Source organism: Poecilia formosa, unplaced genomic scaffold (assembly GCF_000485575.1).
Source record: "Poecilia formosa unplaced genomic scaffold, Poecilia_formosa-5.1.2 Scaffold115, whole genome shotgun sequence".
NCBI lineage: Eukaryota > Metazoa > Chordata > Actinopteri > Cyprinodontiformes > Poeciliidae > Poecilia > Poecilia formosa.
The window spans coordinates 240436-262397 of record NW_006800054.1 but is presented as its reverse complement, the minus strand read 5'-3'; the positions used below and the strand labels follow the sequence as shown (position 1 = coordinate 262397).

At 40.0% G+C, this 21962-nt stretch overlaps 1 protein-coding gene across 1 annotated transcript in view; it reads right to left on the bottom strand.

Moving 5' to 3' along the window:
- olfm2a (olfactomedin 2a) overlaps positions 1–20932 on the bottom strand; it is a 47047-nt gene extending 26115 nt beyond the window's left edge. Inside the window, exon 1 of the mRNA XM_007560367.2 lies at positions 20446–20932. Within this exon, the coding sequence (XP_007560429.1) occupies positions 20446–20502 (57 nt within the window). The 5' untranslated portion in view covers positions 20503–20932. The remainder of the gene's footprint in view (positions 1–20445) is intronic.
- Between the last annotated feature and the right edge of the window lie 1030 nt (positions 20933–21962).

Below are 21962 nucleotides of genomic sequence, written 5' to 3'. Positions count from 1 at the left end.
AAAACTTCCTTAAACATCGAATCTGTGTTTTGACTCACTTGGTCGGCTTTGACCATAGAAACTCAGTCTGGTTGATGCTCATTATTGATCAGAGACCTTCAACACTGTCTAGACTTGTGCTTACATTCATTGATTTACACCAGGTATATAGAATAATGAAATCTATTTTTATAGTTACCATTTAGTACAACCCTAAACTGTAATCTGTTCTTTATACCAAAAAGTAAAGTACTGAAATGAATTATTCATCAGTTTTCAGACAATTTGCTGTTTGACGTAAGCAGAACAGCTTTCCCAATTTCTTAGTAAAAAGTTAGAACTGACATTTTCATAGTCAGAATAAACTAAATTGCATGATTATTCAGACTTTAAAACAGATAAATCATATTTGAATATTTCTAGTATTTAGAAAAAAAGGGACAAAAGGGAAAAGAAAATAAACTATTCGCTGTAAGTGATGTGAGCTTTCGCAAGTACTACTTTATTGTCATTTTAAAGTCGATGACTCTTTTTCCTGTCTAGGGCTGCTGGCCTCTTTAAAATTCCCTTCACACAGTGCAGGTCAGATGTCATCTCCTTCAGACTGATGGACAAAAGAAAGGATGAGCGTAATGAAAGTATGATGAGGACAATCTGTCACAACTCAAGGAATTCAAGGCTCTGCCCATCGACTGACTAATCACTGAGTCTGCTGGCAGAACACACCATCATTAGATACCAGTCATAGAAGGAGCTAGCCATTTAACCTGAATTCAGTTAATACGTTTTGATTAATCTTTCCCAGCCAATCTATTTTTCAGCCTCGCTTTAATAATTGGCCATCTAAATTTTCTCTGCTACACTGCATTTTCTATGAGCTCCATTTTTTTTCTCTCTTTTGCTTTGTTCTCCTCAAGTATTATTATTATTATTTTTTTTAATTACTTTCCCTTCCTGCCTGCATAGAACATTTTTTGACACGGTTCCTGTAACAATGACAATATCACCAGCATTTTGAACCTTTTCTATTAACATCTATGTTGATCATTTTTGCTCATATTCTTTTACACATTATTTAACTTTGTAGCTTCGTGCTTGTACAGGAATTTGCATCACACATAATTTTACATACTTCTTTATATTTCCGTGTAATGCAGCTGTTCAGTTCTGCAAGCAGGCATCGTTGTGTTTCACTATACATACATCTAAAAACGTCTGATTTGCTCATTGCCTGCGGTGTGCTCTGCAAAGGACATTTTTAATCAGTTCAAATGGTGAAAATGCCCACCAACCATAGAAAAGGCAGCATTTGTGCACACCCATGGATGGCAGTAGAGCACTGCAGAGCCCTGAGGCCACAGGAACAAGCTCTGGGTGAGAAAGCAATACTCGGTAGCAGAAAATACCAAGCACTCACCACATTGTCACTGGGCACAAAGGCACAAGCGTCTACAAATTTAAAGCTATAATAAAGTAGCAAATTACACCTCAGCTAATAACAGAAGTTAGCTAGCCTGACGCTGATTTTTATTACAATAGAGGAAGCAATGCCATAAAAACACGAGGAGTGTGTCGGCGCTGGAAGAAGCCACAGTCGTCGTCTTGTATTTTTCTGAGTCATGATTAATTAATTAGCTGATGGACAAGGAGGCCCACGGCCTTCTCAATGCATTAAGATCAAAACCGTCCTAAACAAAGTGTGACCTCATTTCCATGGCAACTATTTAAATGGCATAAATAAACTGCGTTCTCAGGTTCAGATCAGAAGACACAATGGCGCTTTGAGCATGAAGTGTTGAATCTATTAATGGCTCCTGTGGGCCTTATACTGAAGAAACTCATTTGAACCCTCACAGTGCACAGCCAGTGAGGCCACAGAAGGACTATAACGTAATCAATGGATGCATGAATAATGAAGGGAGAACACATCCCTGCTAGATTATTCAGCTGTGTGCAATTACCACGAATGAAGTATGTCTTTCACACTCGGGGCCCAGAGGTGACTGACAGTATTTGACACACGACATTGTGAATGAGGCTCACAGATTAAATGTTAGGATTTCTTTATGTAAGGTTAAATACCGTCAAATATTTTGAACGTTTCTGTGGCAGAACAAGTCATTGGGCTTAAAAAAAAAAAAAAAGAAAAAAAAAGAAGTGATGTTTACGTGTCTGAGTTTGTGTGTGTGTGTGTGTGTGTGTAGCATCAATACTTGGAAATCATTGCTCTCTCTTCCTCCACTGAGCTGTGAAATGTCTACAGCAGTCTCTAATGGTGGCTACCACAGTGTTGTGTGAGTGACCTGAGTTGGACCGAGCTACGCATGTCATGGCGCCTTGATCAATATGGAAAAACAACAAAAAAAAGGAACTGGAATACTAGAATACAAACAGTGCTTATCTGCTGTTAGTGTTTCACATGTAAAACTTGTTCCTTCCTGTTGGAAGGGGCTACAAAAGAATCAATGCTTAAGAATGCACCAGCTGTAACGACTGCAGCACATTGTATCCTGAACACAATAAGACACATTCACAGCATGCCATAAACGTCCAGATCCAACTCTTTTGTTCTCTCGTAAAATGTTCAAATGCAGTTTGCGGTTCATATTTCTTTGCATAAAGATTAACAACAAGTTTTATTATGAATAAATAACATTTTCCTCCAGTGATCCTTTGTGCCTAAAAATAATGTCTTTGCAGCAGTCTCATGGCAAATGACATTTTATATTAAAAAGGCAAACCAACAAAACATTCACATTAATTGAGCGTATTTACCCAACAGAACAGATATGAAAAGTCAGTTCAGTCCATAGAAAAGCATATTGAGTATATTCACTGTAACTCGCATTCATACAAAAACTGATTGCTCTTGATTGCTCCCTTGATTACAATCTCATCACTCCATGGCAACTTATACAGTATTATTTGTGGCATATTTTGTATGACACATTGCACATGTTTCAGTCTCGAATAGCTCAATCAGACATCAAGCAAGGCACCACATCACGCCTCGGGCTCGTCATAGAAAAAAAAAAAAAAAAAAAAAAAAACAAAAAAAAAAAACGATCAAAGCAATACAAAAGTTCTGCATGCACCAATCAGCTGCCATGCATTCTGCAGCACAGCACGGCTTCACATTCTGCTCCCTTTTCGTGCCAGAAGCGCCAGCTAAATACAACTCGCTGCAGCTCCTCTTGAGACATGTATGCATGGCTCAATTGCCATCACAATGGGAGATAAAGGCATGCGGAGATGTATTTGGCTCCACACAAATAATTACCATAATCTCTCTCTGTCTTCATGATGACCTGAAAAAGTCACCAATTTTCGTACACAAAAAAATAAGCCGGTGCCACTTTGTGACCTTTTGTTCCCGCCCAGCTAATCAAACGTTCTCCTTATTACACAGGCAAAGCTATTTCTGTAAATGTAATAATTACTTACAGGGAGGAAAAAAAGTAGGTAAAGCTCCAGGACAGATTTATAATTTCTTTAAAATGCTGAATTTTAGGGTGCCGGTCAGAGTAAGTTCATTTTCATCCAGATCCTTCCCTCATTATTTACTGTTTTGACAACATCAATAATAATCACTGGGGCTTCAGTCTCAGAAAACACACAGAGCTGAGGCGAAAGGCTGCACTTTACGACACATAAAGCTGGGGACAGTTTTACAGAAGAGTCAGTTAAAAAAAAAAAAGTTCTGTACTGTTATTTTCATGCCCGATTATTGCTGTTCAAAACTGCTTTGGTTCAGTCTGTAACACTGCATCTGGATTGTTGTTAGGTGTATTGATACATGATGGGGAAAGAAAAAAAAAAGTCACTGTTGACTGTCACAGTCTGATCATGGCGGCAGGTCACACAAGAAAAAACAAGTCAAAAAATAACACTATTTACGAGTGACGATTCTGAAGGAGACTACGATGTTCATGAGAGGCAGAGAGATAGACAGCGAGGGCATCTAAAAAAAGCATGAACGTTGTATTTGAAACTCCCCGAGGTGATGAGTTTACATCTTGTCTGTTTTCTGCCATGTCTGCAACAGCAATACTAACAGGAGCGGAGAGGAGTGGCGAGATCCTGCCAATTACAGTCTGCTGCACAAAGGGTTTGCAGCATAATGCTATTTGCTGCAAATGGTCAGGGGAAAACAATGACAAGAAGCCATCAGCTACAAGCCGAACATTAGTAATGAGGGGACAGAACCAGCCTGCAGTGTCCAGCCTCGCCGCCGTGGCTTTACACTGTAACCTCCATTTGCATCCTCTGTCTGCAGGTCATTAATGCTCAGAGAAGCAGGAACATTTAATTAGGGAGACACTATTAGTGCAACACAAGCACAGTGTGCAGTGTAAAGAAATCCCAAAACAGCCCCTAACTGAATATTATATTTGCAGCCAAATGGAGTTTTGGGCAACATAGTTAACGGAAACTTTTAGACAGACAAACGAGCATGTCACTGTGTGCTTTTCTCGGGTCTTGCAACATTTGCGAAAAGGGAAGGTTATTTGGAACAAATCAACAGCCTCGTATTACCGTGTCTTTCTCTACATCCTCCCCACGAGCTGCTGATTTAAGCGCCGTAATCTGCCAAGTCTGTGTCAGAAATGAGGAGCAACTGATCCATTCAGTCATTATGAAGGCAAACAGAGAGAAAAGTATTAACAAACTGGAGCAAATTGGTATAGAGAGGGGAAATGAGAGGTTTCATATGAATGTTGGCTGGTGTGGAATCAGCCAAGTGTGAGATGAGAAGTGTTCTGATTGAGAAAGTGGTAGTGGGAGGCAGATAGAGAGGCTGTCATGGTAAAGAGTGGACCTTAGAGTCCTGCTTTACATTAATGGGAGTCGTGCTGGATAACGAAAAGGAATTTGATACGTATTAATGTACCATTAAGCAGGTGCAAAGTATCGAATTGTAAAATGCAAACATACTTTTCTACAATAAGCTTTATTCAGTTTTCCAGTAAACATGCAAACAGATTGCTCTGTTTATTTTTTTTTATTATTATTTTTTTAAATGTAGCAAAGACAACACGCCTGCCCTGCACACTCGACACTACACATACCCACAGTGCTTAATGATGATGTTTGAGACTGCATGGATCTGAATATCAGAGCCACAATATCAGAAAGGTCATTCCTCATATTAATATTCCATTCAGTAAAGAGAACGATGAAGGATTTTGTACCTTTCATAGACACTCATATTAAAGTGCTTAATTTCAGATTTTCACACAGCTGCTGTTTCCTCTGGGAACATATTGAAAGCTATTGCTCTGCCTTTCATAACACAGTTCAACAATCTATATGAAAACATTCAACCTGTTTTGCGTGGAAAATAATTGTAATAGAAAATACCTCATACCACTGGAGATAAGCACTTTTTCCAGCTCCTCTGCTGGAAAAAGTGGATATGGATGAAGGATGAATGGATAAAATACCCTGCAATAATGAGCAAACGGGAAACTTTCTGAAACCCACAATCTTTTTTAACAACACACACAAGATGCGGTTCCAAGCAACTGTGTTGAAATAATAAGGAAATGCTGTGGATCTTGAAGTGTAAACATTTTATTGGTCTCTGTTTGGCGATAAAATAAAACAAAAATCCCCAAAGAATCTAGCTGTATACATATGTATACACACACAAATCAGTTTTGTTTTGAAATGAATCCTAAACTACACTTTTAATGGTCTTGGCGTGGGATGTTTTTGATTAGATCAGGACAGATTTATTGATGGCAAGAGATATTGATCTATTCTATATCGTACCGAGGAGAAAAATGTGCCTGACAAGTAAGAGGTGCTCTTTTCTAAAGCATCCCGCAACAACTTATTGTAGAGCTGCTCCTCTTGTTGAGAAGAGCAGGAATTGAAAATAGGGAAGGAGAGGGCCCATTGCCAAAGGCAATAAGGCTTAAGGAGAGCAAGTAATCCTGAATACCTACTCATCACTTTGCCCATAGTGTAGCTGAAACACGCAGGTCTGATACTCAAAAATACAACAGTGTTTGATCTCATAGGAGAGTTAAAAAAAAAAGAAGCAAAGTCTTCAACCTGTTCACCTTCTTATGCAACATGGCGTGTACACATAAATATCTCATTCTTCATCCTCAAACACAATAAACAAGTGAAAATTCAAGTCGTCATAGCAGCAGGGTTTTATCAGAGCATGACGTCTTGCTTAGTCGCTCCCCCCAGCCCCCCCGCCGCCTTACCTCCGCCTCCTTCTCTTCTGACAAAGATGCCACTCTAGATCATTTCCCTCTCACGTCGCGTCTGTCAACACTAGTCCTTTATTCCTGCTGCTTCCAGTGTCTCTGTCGGCCGAGCGACAGGATGCACATGCCACTGTTTTGTCATGGCTGTATTGATTAAGTGATGTAGAGCTAATTAAAGACAATCTGCAAGGAGTGTCGCTGCCAGTGAGCGGAACAAAATCAGTGACGGAGTGATGGGCCTCTAATTATTATTCTCCTTCTGGTTTGGATAGGGCAGATAATTTCCCTGCAGGCACAGATGTGAAGCTCTTTCTTAGTGTTTCTCCCCTTTCATGCCTTCCTGCTATCTCCAGTTTTCATTTCCACAAACTCTACACCACCTCTTCCTCTGTCTCTCTCCCACGCACTCCCGGATATGCTGTCATCTTCAGCCACTCCAATAACCACTAATTTGAACCCAGTTCATATCCTCTCACTTTATCCTGTCACTGCCCACCTACACTGAACACCACAGAGAGGAACGCTCATAGCATCTGTCAGCACAGCGTCTGCTGCGTCCTGGAATGTGCCGTTGACGTGTGACTAAATAAGTTTAGCATGAAGTGTTCCCATTTCCACATCTTAGTGATACATTTAAACTCTTTTTAACATTCAAAGCTGTGTTTGATCCCGGACGTAGAGCAGAATTAACATTTTTTTTGGCTGTAAAATGATGCAACCCCTGCACACGTAATTTCATTTGCTTCTCATTTAAAATTGAAATAATGAGTTCCCCCGTAGTTACATTTGAACTAAGCACTATCATTTCAAAATGCGATGTTCACTCCAGTGGTGTACTTGTGAAATGTAGACATTTGAGGAATCCCAACAGGGAAAAATTGGGTAAAATGGTGTCATGAAAGCAGGAGTTGCCGCCACTGGAACGTCTTGTTATCGCCCTGTCCTGCATGTAGTGTCTCTATCAAAGGACCTCTCTACCTTGCTCACCGTGGTGCTGCAGAGAGCTGCTCTGCCAGCCTGCTTGATATGCAGCAGTGTCTGATGGCTGCTGGGCTCCCACGCCTCCCTGACTGGAGCCTTTAAGCTTTGGGGGAGTCGGTGAGAGCCTCCCTCATCAATAGGCCTACTGAGTGGCTAAGACAGCGCCACGTGGAAAAACACCATCGATTAAATGGCTCCTCTTGCTTTTTGCGTCCGTTTCTACTGTGCCGCTTTGCTCTCTTCTTTTCTTACCGAGTACCAAAGTCAGGCAATTGGGTCTCATTTCGACACGGGAGGAAAGACCGTCACGCTCACATTGTCAGGGATCTGGGAAGTCTGTGTGTGTGGTTGGGTTTCTCTGTGGGGTTTCTTAAATCTCCATGGGCACCATGGGAGGGTGGAGTCCAGCAGGTGTGCAAACCAGTTAATCAGTTCATCAATTGGAGTATATTGGGAACTAGCTACCAGTCTTTTGACCTTTGTGGTAAAACCTAAGCTCCTCCACCCCCTCTGTGTATTCCTTGCACATTTTTCTGAACCTTCTTGTGAAACCTTTAGTTAATTATCCTCTGTTCTTTTTTCGAAGAAACCCTCCAGCTGGATCTTCATGAGCTCCTGAATCTCCCTTGTCAACACTCCCAGAGTGGCTTCTCCTGCTGAATAAAGCTCTGAACAACCTATCCGTGAATCATCAGATTACCATCCAACAAACTTTCATCAAGACCAGTAACCTCTGGATCATTGTTTCCACTGCTGGCGGCCTCAAAGTTCCTGTTATTCACCTCCTCCGAGTACGCTGTCCACCCTGTGTGTCCACCTTTGACCCGATTCCAAGTAACACCTGCGCCCTCCTTCTCCAACAACGACAACCCACCACTCGGATCATTCACCCCAGATTTCATTTGCGTCCCCCTGGCAATTCATCCTCTACCAAAACATTTCCTTAATCACATTCTCCCCACAACTCCCTCTCTCTCCTTCAGTGAACCTGATGTCCTGTGTCCTCAAGATCAAGATCACATTCATAGTCATTGTTTTTAAAATAAACCTTTTAAATACTATAATTTTCCTGAAAGCATTTGTGCATATGGGTCAGACATCTCAATGATGATATGACGTGCATATGGAAACAAATGAGATGAAGGACATCGATGGAAGGAAATGAGTTTATAGGGTGAAATGAGAGTTCATCTTTCACTGTGTCATCATTTTTATTATGTGCCAGAGTGATGGGCAAAAGTTTGCATACACTTGTCAGAAATGGTCGAACTTTTATTTCAGTTTCCTGACCTACAATAGCTTTTATAAGCATAGTTGATACATTTTGAATAAGGTTGATGTTGTGACCATTCCAGAAGTTGGGTATTCGCTTGTTTTATCCCCTACACTGGTGTTGTCAGGCCCAAACTTTATCCCTGAGTTGAAAGCAAACTGGCTGTCCAAGAACAACCTGGAAAACCAAAAGTAAAGCCTGACAATATCTGGGAACTGTTTGAACACCAGAATCACTGTCAAGGTAAAGGCAATTTAATATCAAAATGGATCCGATGGATTTCTGACCGAAATAAAAATAAGTCCCATTTCCAAGATAAGCAATTTCAAGTACGACTGAAATGTGCAACTCTCCACACGGACAAGCAACATGTCTGCTGCAGAAAAGATTCATGATCAGAGAAGACAAAGGTTTGAGGCATTTATCCTTAATGACAAGAAGTGTGGTTAATGAAGTTATAGTCAGGATTTTAAACCTGTTGAGAAAATCTGCAAAAAAAATTCTAACTTGTTCACCCAGTTATTTTAAACAATATTTTAACCTGTAAAATTATATCACTCCCCAAAAATTACTGCTTTATTACATCCCCAAATTCATGTGAAATTTATGCCTATGATGTGAGAGTATGTAAACATCTGGCTGATATTGTACATCATTTAACTCATTAAGTTCTTGCATAACCTCTCACTGAGCCTTTCATAAAACCTAATCCTATCAGATTTATGGAAACATTTGGAACCGTTCCAAAGGACGTGGCATGCTGTTCGGGAAGGCGAATGAGACAGAGGAAGCTCCATTGATGTCTGGTGTTAGCAGACCCATATCGCACCTTAACGTGTTTCATCTGATAAAGGTGGAGAGACGTGAAGAGCGTCGTTCGTGCAGCAGCTTGCCCAATGTGCTCAGTCTCATGAAAGCTTTTGTATCAGAGCAGGAAGAGGAGCTCTAGGCGTAACAGCCATATTTATATTCCAATCTTCTACACAGAAACCCACATCGCCAGACTCATAAAAGATTCATCAAGCGGGGGAAAGCAAGGTCGTACAGAAAACTGGTCCGGAGGTGTCTACCGCAATGCAAAAAAAAAAAAAAAACTCTCTCACACACACATGCACACATGTATACTAGGTTTGTCTACCGGTTGTAGCAAATTGTGTAACATGGGTTGTTGACAGCATGACTGGTCAGAGTCTGGTCAGCAGAAGATCAAGCATGTCTGCACTAATTTCCTCTGTCACTCCCATCATATCTGTAATGGCCTCTGCTAGGCTTGTTAGAATCATTTCCATACATTGTTTGATTCTTTGTGTGCAGTGGATCCAATCGCTGACATGTTTGCGAACTATGGAGTACAGGAGACAAAGACAATGTGTGTGTAAGAGACAAAGCTTGTGTGTGTGTGTGTGTGTGTGTGTGTGTGTGTGTGTGTGCGTGTGTGTGCGTTCTGGGTGTTGTCAGAGAAATGTCACTCTTGCTTAGAGTCACAGACATAAACCTCTGGGAGTCCTGTACCCTGCAGCACAAGCTCACAGAAGGAGAATGAGAAAGTCGGGGAGAGAATGCGATACAGGGATGATATTCATTCCACCAGTCAAGCTGATTGCTCTATGCAACCTCTGACAGTAAGCATACAAATAATGTGCCATGCATTAAATAAGAAGTGAAGGGTTTAAAGAAATTGTGTGCATTCTAACTTTTATAAAACTTGGAAGAAACATATTAATGGTCAACAGTTATTCCCCTCTGGATGTGAAAAATATGATCACCAGTCCCAAAGTGGACAGATGGCTTCTGCCAAGCTGCCATGTTAACAATGCTGGTAGAAAAGAAAAATCTCTAACAATCATGTTTTGTTCTCGGCCCCCAAAGACCTCAAAGACCTTTCTAATGGCGATTGCCAGCTGTCCTGGAGTCGGTGAGCTTGCTTCATGGGAACACCACCAGCCATTTTAGGACAGTAGGCTGCTGGCTTTTCATCAAGACAGAAAACAGCAACAGAGGTCATTTGGAGCCCACAGACGCCTGCAGCGCGAATATTGGCCAGTGTGTGATTTAGAATGAGTAAGTGGGCTTTTAAAGGATGAGCTAAAAAAGAACCAGATTCTGGGTAATTCTGAAAATTAGGATTCAAAAGAAAAAAAAAATCTGCTGAATTCCATAAGAATCCCCTGTTCATAGCAAATCCATCCATTAGGACAGATGTGATTGTTACACATAATAATTGCTGTCCACTATGAAAAATCTGTGGAGTTTAATATGTTTTTTTTATTTATCCTTTTTTGATTTCTTAATCTTTTATTTAAAGTTACAATCTCTTTGCTCCTATTTACATGTGTGTGGGGAGAGAGTTTCCTCCCTGCAGTCTCTATCAAACAAAGCAACAAAACGAACATGTTGGATAAAGCCTCTAATTACTCCGTAATGAGTCAGGTTCTGAAAGTGGAGATTTTTGCACCTCCATCCATTGGCTTGAAAATCAGAGGAGCTGAGTCTCATAAAAGATGGATGTACCAAATGCTTTAATGCTTTGGTTTGCCATTTGGCTCACCATCTTTAGTGTCTTCAGATAGATAAAAGAGTCGTAAACGACGACAACATTTTGTCTGCCCACTTTTCAGCCAAACCCTAAGGGAATTTTTAGTGTCATATAAATCCTTTCAGAAAAAAGACATCAGGATTACTTTAGTGTATAGTCAAAAATACCCAATCCACTGCATGAACCTTTTAGTTAACCAACGCATATCATTTTAATTCTTTTGGTGGTTCACTATTTTGATGATTCACTGGAAGAAATCTGAAAACATGCTTATATGTCTCCTAAAGTTTAATTTTATTGCTTATTCTTGCATGATTACTTATATTATTATTTAGTTCATTTTCTCCAAGTCGGATTCTTCTGACTCTGTGTGAGCCAGAAGAACAACCATCGTACCAGATCAATACTTATTCATTTGCACATTTCCTTAGGGAATAGGTTTTACAAAATGTCCCCAAAAGAAAACAATGAATATTGGCCCGTATAAAAAGTTCTGTGTCTGAAAGCTCTGTTTCATGACTGAAAATCAGGTTATAAGCACCAGAAACCAAAAAAGAGAGAAATTGTGAACTAGGTCAAAATTATCAACACCTGATCGCTTGAAAAAAAAAATATTTTTAAGCAATTTGAAAGAAGGTCACATTTGATTTGTCTACAAGGAATAGTCAGACATACCCATCTTCAGCAACCCTGTCTAATTCATTTGTCTGCATCCCAAGAGAGGATTTACAGTCCCACCAGCAGGCTCATCCCAATTGGGATGTGACCCAAAACCATCCAAATGAAAGTATCCAGTATACACGCAAACCAGAGAAGCTCTAATCCGAGCTATCACTGCACTCCATAGTTGCACTACACAGCAAAAAGGAATAATTGGGTCATTGGAATTCAATGATTTAAATTCCAAATCACTGAATTCATTGCATGACGAAAGCGATATAAAATCCAGCATCTAGTGATATTATAACCAAGTTGAAGAGACTGGGAATAACAGTAACTCATTCGCATCGCGGTGGGCCACAAACCACAGAGCAGGTTCAGCGCATGCTGATGCAAACAGTTTCCAAAGTCTGCCAACTTTCTCCAGAATCAATATCTACAGGCCTCCAAAGTTGACCTTCAGATTAGCCGAAGAAAAAGTGTGCAGAGAGATTCATAGAAAGGGTTTCTACAGTCAAGCAGCTATATCCAAGTCTTACATCACAAAGGGCAATGTAAAGTGGCGGAGTCAGGGGTGTAAAACGTGTCCCTGTTGGACTCTAGTGCATGAGTGCACTTTGGTAAGTATTGTAAGAGAATGTTTCTAAATTGATCATGCTATTTGTTAAATCCAGTGAAGTGATTGATTTGATTGACTGATGTGAGACATGCTCTCTGGAATGAACAATTACGCTTCTCTATCTGGCAAACCAAGTTTGGTTGTGTGACTGCATTGTGCCGGGTGTAAAGTTCGGTGCATGGGGCATTAAGGTGTGACGCTCAGGACATGGGGTTGACTACAGGGGACAATTTAGACAATTTAATGTTACTAACTTTGAACTGAAAGTCTCTGACCTTCCTTCCAAAGTGACCAGGCACCAGATCTTAAAAGAAGGTCCTTAAAAATGTGGATGAGTCAGTTCAGTGTAAAACAACTTGCCTCGTCTGCACAGACTCCTGCCCACAATCAGGTGAGTAGACCAATCCTGTATTAAAACGTTTCTACTACAAATTAAATGTAATCAAAATGTGCGTGTCCAAAGGCAAAGGACCCTATAATTTTGGCAACATAGAGCCAAAGCAATAAAGCACTTCAATTTGCCACTAACGTGCATCTTAAAAAGATTGCTGCCATCATGCTGAACTCAGTCCAGGATGAAAGATGAAAAATATATGGCAGGGATAATGATGAGAAGGGGATTTGTATATTGATTTTCATCAAAATCCAAGCGGCTAGCAAGAATACGTAGTTCGTGCATGATCATACATGTCAACCTCTTGCTTCACAATTACTCTAACTTTTACTTTGAAACAAATTAAGAAAAAAAACAAAAACAAAACAGTGTTCTCTTTTAGTTCTCAGATCACAGATGCGTCCCCATTATGTGAGCCTCCTGCATGTTTAGAGGGTTATTTGTTCCTAAAAACACACACAAATATACAAGCACCTCTCCAGATGCAGCGGCGGGCAACATGAAAGCACATCAAACATTAAAGAGGGAGGGAGCGAACAGTGAACAGCACAAAGGCTCAGCAGCTCTCGCCGCTGCAGCCTCTTTCTTAAGCAGCCCCTCTTCTATAAAACAAATCTTCACAACAGTGGCTCACTCACACAACGGGGTGTCATTATCGTGCATTTGTACAAGCCCCACTCTAATCTGCCATGACACTAGCACATACTATTCAATCTCTCCAAGCAGCAGAGAATCAAACATAATGCAACCTCATTATCTGCGGCTGATTGCGAAGCGGCACCTTTGTATATTGATGGGGAATGCATGAAGGTGGATGGAGGCATTGTGTCTCATCTCCCCCCGCCTCATCACTTACTCGCCCACATGCCGTAGAGCTCCAGGATTGTTACTAAATGAGACGTAACAGAATAAAGAGTATTTGAGCGTCTATGTGGAACTGTATTTACAAAGACAGAGATGCACGAACTTTACAGTGAGATTTCACATGATAGATTTATATATATATATTTTTTTTCTGTATAAGAAAACATTCTCTTTATTCATGCAGAAATAACTAATTCTGTGTTTACTTCATACAGAATGATCTTCTGCAAAGTGCTGACATTGTACGGCATGGCAAGGTTATTTTAGGAGTTGTGTGTTCGGTCCTCACAGACAGATTTACAGCCATGCTCATGCAGCTTTTCATTTGTCTAATTCTCTGAGTAGAGGTAAGCGCATTGATTGAAAGACCAAACTCTGCTGAGTCTACTGTCTTATTGTTTTTTTTTGTGTTGTTGTTGTTGTTTTTGGTAAACATAGATTCACAGTGTTAAACTACAAAGTCTCCTTCCGTAGCATCCAGGTAGGACTTGAACTATTTTTTTATCCATTTGACTCACTGGCAATCTCAGCAGAAGGAGTATATTTTGGCATTGTAGTGTCAAAAATTCAAAAATGAGGGGGTTTGGTTTCACTCATGTTTGAGGCAAGATTGCTATTTAAATTGCACTGCTTTGCTTTCAAGAAGCTGGCACCAAGAGGAGACATTTCTTGGCCAAAGGGTCACAGCAGTGGAGGGTTTAAAGCTGTGTCAGCTGGACATTAATCTTTCCAGCTGTTTGTCCAGCAACATCAAATGTTTCCTCTAATCTCGTTTATGAATGTGTAGCTTTACATCACTTATCAAGCTTGTAAAAGCGCATGCACACTTTTGCTTCTGCAGTTGGAGCGCAATGTTTTTCGCCCCTCCTCATGAAAGGATTGTGACAATGTGATTTATTCTTAAGGAATAAATTGCATGTGTTCTGAAAACAATATCGATCAATCTTTTCCACACACCTCACAGTGAAAAGTCCAAGTTTATGGACAGCAGTAGGTGTAAGAAACGTCCTTCGAAGAAGAAAATCAATTCAGTTATTTTCTAAGTTTGTGTCCAGCTGCATGTGGAGACTAGAGCTTATCCCAGCTGCTGATTAGCACCTTGCCCAGGAAAAGTTACTCTTTAAGAAAACCAAACATACAACGAGGGCATTGAAACCTCATATATGATGAATTTGTTGACATCAGACTGGATGAAAAAGCTGTTGTTCTCCATGGCGACAGTGCTAGTCTGTCGCATTGTTTGTTCTGCAATTTGCTGTATATGATTTACAATAGTGTAGCATAGTGTAAACATAAACTCCTGCAGGTAAATATGCTAAATGTTTTCTTTTATGTGCATCGTGATTTTACAAATTCTAGTTTTCTGAGCTTGCAGAGCAGATATAAAATGATTCAGGATGGCTAAGTTAACATTTTCAAGTAGATTCATTTGAAAAAAGTTGAAAGTAAAATTATACATCCATCCTGGTTGATCAGGATGCCTGATGAGACTCGTATAAAGTACAGAAGAGTTTTCTGTCAATCAATCAGACTTTCTCTCTTACAATACTTTACGTTTGAGCTGAAGAATACCAGAAGAGGTTCAGTTTCATCATCCTCAACCAAAGAAAGGTTGGGAGTATTTGAGATCAAACCTCTTAAACCAAATAGTAGAATCGGTCATTATTTTAGGGCTGCACAAGGATAGCAGCCACCATTTTTAAAAGTTACCACAAAGCCTTTGCTTTGTGCAGCTAAAATAAAACATGGAAATATTTTTGTAGTATTAATAGCAGTGTGAAATTATATTAGAAATTATCCAGTTTGAGAATGAGATGTCTAAAATTAATCAGAAGGAGAAAATGTTTCTTAATCAGGAATCTTACGACATATTTTAAAGCAGGAATGAAAAGATTTTCTGTATTACGAAAAGAAAAAAAAAACATCTTAGGATCATATTTATTCGCAGTCACACTGAGGTTTAATTGCTAATGATTTATTAAATAAAAAGAAGCATTGGTAAACATGCAAAATAGTGACACTAAATTAACTTATTACCACTTCTGAGAAGGGAGAATTTACTGATTAAAAATATTATCTAAGAATATTAAAAATGTACCTTTATACCTTTTTCTTGAAATTCAAATTCACAGGCAAATTTTAAGTTATGGCATCCAGCTGAAATTGTGGGGAAAAGTTTTTTTTTTGAAGAAAAATGAAGAGGGATTTTAAGTCCTCCTCGACACATCGGTTTGTCAGCTCGAGACTACCTCCTCAGGAAAATTTAATCTTGTTGCATTACCTCTCATCACGCTGTAGTTTGACCCCGTGGTTCTTGCCACCCTGCTCCTCTGATCAGCTCAGAGTGGTATATCTTCAGAACAGATGCTGTATGGGCCTGCAGACCGTCCTGTGGCAGCACACTTAAATGTCCCAGGTTATTGCATCACTCCAAATGAAAACAAAATTCTTGAAAAAGTCACCGAGTGATGTTGAGCACATCAAGACGTGTGGGAAACTTTAGACAAAACTAAGGTAACAAAACACTCAACGCCCCTAATATTGCAACAGAAATCTGCCAAGGTGATCAGACTTGCTGCAAATCGATAGGGTTCTTCTTGCTTCTGTCTTTCTATCTGTTTTTCTTATCCCTCTAGTTACAAGGAGCTCACCTAAACCAGATGTAGACTTTGAGAAACTTGCATCACAATATGCATTTTTCACCACTTTGCTTAAACTCACTGTCAGAGAGAAGAAATGTGGAAAAACCAGTTGATTATTCTGGCTAAAGTTGTTGAGCATCTCAGGTATCATTAAGTGCTCAAAGGCTCGTCTCAGAGAAAACTCAGAGAGAATTCAGAGAGAAACATTTTTAAAGTATTTCTGGGTTTCTCAATTCTAAAACAACTTAATATAAACAATGACCTATTTTGACAAGCATAAAATCAGCTTTAAATCTTAAAAGCATAGCAAGTTTAAAAAAAAACATTCTTGAAAACTCAGGGATTCAATCTGCTTGAAGTAAGAGATCATCTTTACCATATTTGAAGTCATGATGAACTCTTAAGAGTACAGCTGAGCATCAAGACCTTGATGCAGATTCATTTTTAAAGTGAAATGCATGTGAAGGCTTAGATTTGATATGTTCATGGTCACTACTACATTTGTGACCATGAACATATCATGGTCACAAATGATCAGATCTCAGATCTGGTCAGATCTGAGATCTGTATTAAACCTTGAGATTCAGGACAAGAGCAGCCAACAAAACTCAGTGTTATTGTCTAACCCTTTCCTAAACCATGATTGTTAGTCATTCCATTAAATTCCCAGTTTTCAAAAAGTGAATAAACTTTCTCTCTCTCCTTAAGATAAATCTGCTCAAAAATGTCCACCTGTAGCTGTTGCCAACAGGGTGTGACAGGCTGTGTGCGACGTATAGGGGATGAATGTATAAACTTCAGGCAAACTGTAGAGCAACTTTTGTAATTTCCTGAGGGATTTGTTACTTAATAACAGGAACCACATAGGTAACACAAGAGACCAAAACACTGGGAAGCAGAGTCTGGAGCCTGGCAGAGAGAGTCTAAGTCAAAATACTTTCATAGCTATCAGTTTGATATCTGAAACAAACAAAAAAAAGAAGTCCTGGTGTTTGATGTGAAAATATCTCCATTCTTTCACAAGTTCCTTCAAACCGTGCATTGTAAATAAACACAAACAATTATCATCCCTTGTGCCATTGCATCCGGTTTGCCTGGACTGATGAATAAACAGATTGCCAAAATCAAGCAGGTATCCTCTGTGTCACCAACGACCCAGGGCTTCATGGTTACTTAACAAAAACATGCTGTTAATGAACAAGTGCCTCAATAAAGGCCTCTACATAATTTCACGGTGGCATTTGCTAAAACCGTGACTTACAAAATGCATGCGGATATCGCAGAGCTACTCTCACAGGCTGATTTACAAGAATTCATGAATTCTTTATGTTTGCATGCAGCCTTAGAAAGACGGATGGTGTCATATTTTCTTTCAGACCTTTCAATATTTAATGGCAAACACTTACAACAAATTGTCCCCTAAGGCCAGTTACTGCATGAATTCACAGAAGCTGTGGTTAAGATACTGCTCGGTAGTACATCACCAGCTACATTGTTGGCGTTTAACGTTTGCTGGAGCACATCCGTGGTGGATTTGGATTTGGTTTGTGGATTAATTTACAGTTGGGCATCGTGGAACCCGAGTGATTTGATGTAACACAGATCTACGAGGCTGTGAGCGGGTCCTATGCCGTGCTTCATTCAAGTTACAAAAAACTCAGCAGATTTTTCTCTACAATAGAGCCTGGATTTGGTTCAGTAAAACAAACATCTTGTACTCCTTTTAAAGGTCACCAACAGTGTTTACCCATGTTGTAGCTGTGACCTCGAAGGCACGGATGTATGCAGTGACATGTGACCTTTGCTATTTATACATGTTAGACATGAGTGAATTTCCTTTTAAGCAACACATTTGCACCAAGTAATCTCTTCGTATTTTACCAAATATTGTGTGATGCTTTAACTGTGCAACCAAATTACCAGAGGCGCAGTTATTGGTAATTTCAGCAGTTCTTTTCTAATAGACGTATAGTTATGCTTTATTTTGTGTTTTCGGGTTTATGCTTTGCTTTTAAAGTTGATCAGAGTTTTTTTAGAAACGTTTAATTTGATCCAAGACCTTCTGATTTCCTGGAGTATAAACATGATGTGGCACAGAGGCCCTGTTAATGTTTCCCTTAGGCAACTAGGTATTCAGCAGGCGCAGTGAACTGATGGTAGTGGCCAAAAAGTAATGCCATGCTTTATTTGCCCGACATAAGTTTAGCGATTTGTTTCTTGTAGTCATCTACCAGTCTTGGAAATCAGTCTGAGGAAATGTATACAATTTGTAAAGTCTTAGTCTGTCCTTGGTGGATTTGCCTGTATGTGTGGCTCACTGGCTTGCAGAAAAGTCTAGTTTTACTTCTGCTTTATTTAGATTAGATTTTTGTAGAGCACACTATTACAAAGTGATATTTATGATGAAGTCTATGAAGGCAAACTGGTCAGATTTGAGATCGCATTGAAGTCTCTATGAGGCTCTTAAGGTGCTTTAATCTTCTTTCTGAGTGCCTCAGTATGTTTGTTAAAATTAATTTCAAATATTCCAAAAATAATGCCCACAATTCATTATGACACTGGAATGTTTTAACTAAAACTATAGTGGATGTAGCCAACAAATTTAAACGAGGCATTAGAGTATCTTTCAAAGGTGATCAAATGGTTCACCAAACTCCAAATCAACCACGTCCTCTTTACTACTGTGGGTTTATGAATTATTGAAATCAGGCGCAAAGTTTTAATGGAAAAGGATGTTTGTTAAACGCAATTATTATCCTACAACTCATTTGTTTTTTCCTGATTGGAAAAACATTCACGAGGTAAGGTTTGGTTTGTTCAATATTTTCTGATTATTCCCCCGCAACACACACAAAAAAGTACTTTTGTAAGGCTTTTGATGTATCTTTTCCCAGGGTTCCAATAAATTCGTCCATGTCTCCGTGAAACCACCAGTGTGTGAAAAGTCTACCAGGCTCATTAGCTGTGACAAATTGCTTTGTTCGGGGGGCTTCAGGGGAACATCCCAAAAGAAAAATAAATAATATATCTTGATGTGGTTTTATTGCTCGTTAGAGGCCACTCGACATCCCCCTGACGTTTGTTTTCATATTTAATGTATTTAATGTGGAAAGTGTCATAATACAGTGCGCTATGCTTTTCAAAGATGTTGCTGCTGCAGAGCTTTTAAAGCCCCACGGCCGGTGCTCTTTACAACATATAGTGATACCGCCTCCGTAAAAGGAGGCGCTGTCTGTGGTGCTAAATAAAATCGGATTGCTGCTTTTAACCAAAAGGCGCGACACGGCGCTCTCCACGGTGCTGGATGAATTACGGCACGGAGATAAAAGTGCCAAATGGGTATTTTATTTATTTATTTATTTTACTGCAAACTGTTAAATAACAGACGAATTTCCGAGGCTTTCTTACACCTTCTAATCCGCCATTAGTTCTGCTCAACAGTGGGAATTTGCTGACCAGCTGAACTCTGCAAACCCAAATGCTCCTGCCCTGACTAAAAGCTTTTCTGGGTCAAATAATTTACCGTCCTTCACTTCAATTTACAACTGTCACATCAAAGCTCGTCAGCTTTCACCAAACGGACACGGCTTTTCCTGGAGTGTCATGCACAGGAGCACGCCACCCATGCAGAGACACATCACACATCGCCGGGACCCGCTGCCGTCTCATTGGCGCTGGTCTGCCACTCCACGCTAATTACTCACGGTTTCTATTCACAGCTATAAATCCCACATGGTTGCCAGCTTCTTTCATCAATTAGCACAAGCAGTCGCAGTGATTCTCAGCGATGCCTCCTGGACCTCTCTGCAGGTGAGGTTCAGCAGGTAGACGGGACGATCTCGACAACAACAACAATAACTGGTAGGTCACAAAAGCCACCAAACATCTTAAAACATTTAGTTTATCTCATACATTATATATATATTTTTAAAAAAAGTTATTCTACTTTTATGAACATACAAGGTGCCTTTAATGTCTCATCTGTCTATTTAGAGTGGTCTATTCCGCATGCTGTTTTTTTTTTCTTTTTCTTTTTTTTTAAAGTTTCTTCTTACTTTCTTCCCAGTGAGTGGCGATAATCATAATACAATACCGAAGAACCTATTTTATAACGCGCCAAGCGATACAAAGCACCACGACTTCTAAATGATAAATCACAACAATTGTTATAAAACCTTCGCCTCCACTTTACGTTTTCTCAAAGAATGTACACGCAGTTACCACTACAGCAACTTTTGCGCGGTGCCTTTTCAAGGCATGCAGGCGTCCTTACCTCGCTGGGCATGCCAGCTAACATCACAAGTAGAAACATGGCACTGAAGAGATGCATTGTCGGAGAAATGATAGCGTCCCAACGTGCAGTAGTTCCGGCAGCTCTTCCCGTCTTTTGTCGTCCCTTAATGGGGCGGTTTCTTCAGACCCAACGGGTTTCCTTCAAAGCTGTGTCGGCTGTGCGCCACTAGCCTCATCACCAGGACGCCGAGGCAGCCCTCCGTGGCTTGGCGAAGCGATCTCAGCCGTCGGTCTACTGTGGAAGCAAATAGGCGAAATACAAAAAGGTCCTGTCTCTCAGAGTGTGGGGGTGTGGAGGGGAGGGAACTCATTAAAATGGTGTAATCTGTGCAGAGACAGCCGTCCCCTCCGACCCGCAGAATAACTGCGACTGAGAAAGGAGAAGAGAGAAAAGGAGAGGAGGGGAGAGTCGCAGAGGTTGAAAGGTGACTGCTGTGCTTTCAAGGTGCGGACGCTAGGAGCAGCACGTCTATGTGCCAAGAGAGCCGATTCAAACAAGTCCTGGTGTTTGATGCAGACGAGCTTTGTGCAAGAGAGTTAGAGAAAAGAGAAGGAAAGAAACACAAATATAGATAGATAGATAGATAGATAGATAGATGTTTTTGCTCCATAAAATGGTACACCTCAAGAATGGATTATACCAATTCAAAAGCATCGTGACTGCATCTCTAACATTTGCATTAATACAACTAATTCAGCAAGGACTCATTTCCAAGTATAATATGCCAAGATAGATTCTCCACAACTTAAAACTACAAAAATTATCCTTGGGTTGATTAAGTGGAGAATAACTCTTTCTGGCCATCAGAATTGATTAAACAAAGAGTCGGCGCTCTGATAAGTAGCCTATTATGTGAGCAAGTTACATGAATATTTTACAGGTTGTTCTTGCAGCTTCTTGAGTATATAAAGCTACTGTATCACCACCTCTTTGGATTTCTTAAGGCAGCTGGTTGCAGTAGATTTTCATAATGAAGGGCAATGGATGCATAAGCAAGCCACACTTTTCAGTTTTTTTTTTTTTTTTTTGGTGAAATAAATTTAAAGCATCCATCCATTCCCTTTTACTTCACACTTATGCATTTGCAATCCATCTGTGCTTCTGCAAGTCTTGGCAAGGATTCTCTTGCAAAAGAGACTTTTAAGCTCAGTGGTATTTTTTTTTTTTTTTAATAGTTCCCGTTGGACTATTACATACAATTTCAATGAACTTCCCAACTTGAAAGAGTTTGCATTTGTCGAACACGTTATATTAATATAATAAATAACAGATTGTCCTAATTTCACAACTGTTTTCTGGCCGACAACTTAAGAGTGTTAAGCCGCTTCACGCTCAAAAACGTGAAATTGTCTTGAAAACCATTTAGAACGGTGATCCTTCCCCTCTCTTTCCGTGCTCTTGTTGCCCCGTGGCTGTGCACGCCTTGTTTCCACCAACAAGAAAACAAACAATGAGGATGTGAAGCGAGCAGATGAAGTGGAACAAGGAAGTAGTTA